This window comes from Myotis davidii, unplaced genomic scaffold, assembly GCF_000327345.1.
Source record: "Myotis davidii unplaced genomic scaffold, ASM32734v1 scaffold226, whole genome shotgun sequence".
NCBI classification, from domain to species: Eukaryota; Metazoa; Chordata; class Mammalia; order Chiroptera; family Vespertilionidae; genus Myotis; species Myotis davidii.
Genome location: NW_006297224.1, coordinates 4,089,531 through 4,091,414, shown reverse-complemented (window position 1 = coordinate 4,091,414; position 1,884 = coordinate 4,089,531). Strand labels below are relative to the sequence as shown.

General features: G+C 39.8%; 1 protein-coding gene across 1 annotated transcript in view; it reads right to left on the bottom strand.

Annotated features, from left to right (window-relative positions):
* Window positions 1-1,474: 1,474 nt before the first annotated feature.
* The window catches only part of LOC102752501 (alcohol dehydrogenase 4), a 30,867-nt gene continuing 30,457 nt past the window's right edge, over window positions 1,475-1,884 (bottom strand). Inside the window, exon 9 of the mRNA XM_015569970.1 lies at window positions 1,475-1,559. Within this exon, the coding sequence (XP_015425456.1) occupies window positions 1,475-1,559 (85 nt within the window). The remainder of the gene's footprint in view (window positions 1,560-1,884) is intronic.

Here is a 1,884-nt window from a genome sequence, read left to right as displayed (position 1 = left end):
AGCAGGTCGTTAGCTCCTGAGGAGTCCCAGGCTGCGAGAGGGCACAGGTCGGGCTGAGGGACCCCCCTCCCCCCCGAATGCACAAATTTTTGTGCACCGGGCCTCTAGTAGATATATAAAAGGCTAAGTGACTGGCCGACTGGCCAACCGGCCAGTCGCTATGACACACACTAACCACCAGAGGGCAGATGCTCAACACAGGAGCAGAAACCACAGGCATAGAAATATGGAACAGACTGATGAATCTCAGAGGGCAGGAGGGAGGGGGGAGGGTGGGAAGAGATTAATCAAAGATCTTATATGCATACTAGAGGCCCAGTGCACAGATTTGTGCACTAGCGGAGTTCCTTGGCCTGGCCTGTGCCCTCTTGCAATACGGGATCCCTCGGCAGATGTCGGAGAGCTGGTTTCAGCCCGATCCCTGCAGCCCAGGCTGAGGGACCCCACTGGTGCACTGATGGGCCTCTAGTGTTATAATAATTATCAAAGATGAAAAAAGCAATTATCTAGTAAAGGTGGAAATTTGAGAGTTAGATCTGTTTTTACTTTTAAAAACTCTTCAACATCGTGTTTTTTATTTGTATAGCTTCTAATATCCTACTACTTGTGGTTATAATTCACAGAGGTAAAATGGGGCTAATAAAAATAAATGAACAGATGTTAAAAAGGAAATTATTTGGCAGTTTATTAAAGAAGAGTAGCTCATAGTTTATTGGAACTCTGAAATCACATAACAGCATTACATATATGTGATATATACTTTAAAGATATATGTACCTTTTGTATGTATATATATGATTTTATTCCTAGTAAAATTTTTTATTATGGAAAATGTGCAACATATTCAAAAGTAGAGCAGTGTATTGAGACCCCGTATATGTATCACCCAACATAAATATTGTGAATGTGTAGCTAATCTAGTTTTCTTATTACCTCTTTATTACCATTTCTACAGAACTAGTTTTAAACAATTTTATTAATAAACACATCAGTTATCATAGTTATTTAACACAGGAACTATTACTGTATTTTACTACAAATGCTATAATCTTTATAGCTATTTGATGTTGAGATGTTAACTGTAAATATTTATTTAAATTCATGGTGATCTTTGGTTCATCATATCAGGTTATAAATTAACCAGATTATTAGGTTCAGATTCAGGCAGATAATCTTCCAAATTGTTCCTGGTTTCTTCAGAAGGTCAGGACTGTTCGAATACTGTTAATAATTATATTAAAAAAATCAGTACAATATTCACAATAAACTTATCTAAAATTCACAGATAATTTTTGTTTTTATTCATTTCAGGACTTGATTTAATCTTCCTTTATAGACACACAATTTGGTAAGCCTAATTTCTTTTATCTTGTTATCCTCCTTTACTCCTTGCACTAATAAAACTTTATATATGATGCTAATAAGCTGGGAGAGAATTGGGGACCTCACTTGCCCTGGGTGAGGACTGGGCTGCCTAGTGGTGCTGTGAGAAGTAGAGCATGCCGTGTTGTAGTGATGTTTTCATCTTGGAATAGCTCCTGATCTTGGCTTTCCTGTAGCTGAGGGCAAATTGGGCATCAAAAGGAGGTGGTTGGTGTGTTGGGATGCTACTTTCTGAGAATTAAAATATTCCAATTCTTGAATAAGTCCTTCCATATGTACTAGTAAGATGGGGGGTAAGCCTTAAGGACAGAGAATTCCTTATCTTGGATCTTACTGCTGGAGCTGTGGGCTGCCATGCATAAATGCTTTCTTCACTTGGGGCCTGGAAGAGCCACCTCCCCGTGGGGGGAGAGGCTCTGTGTCCTCTCCTCAAAATGAGTCGGGGTCACTGCACCTTAACAGGCCAATTGGTGTATCCCATCTCCTCTCCCCACTTACCTG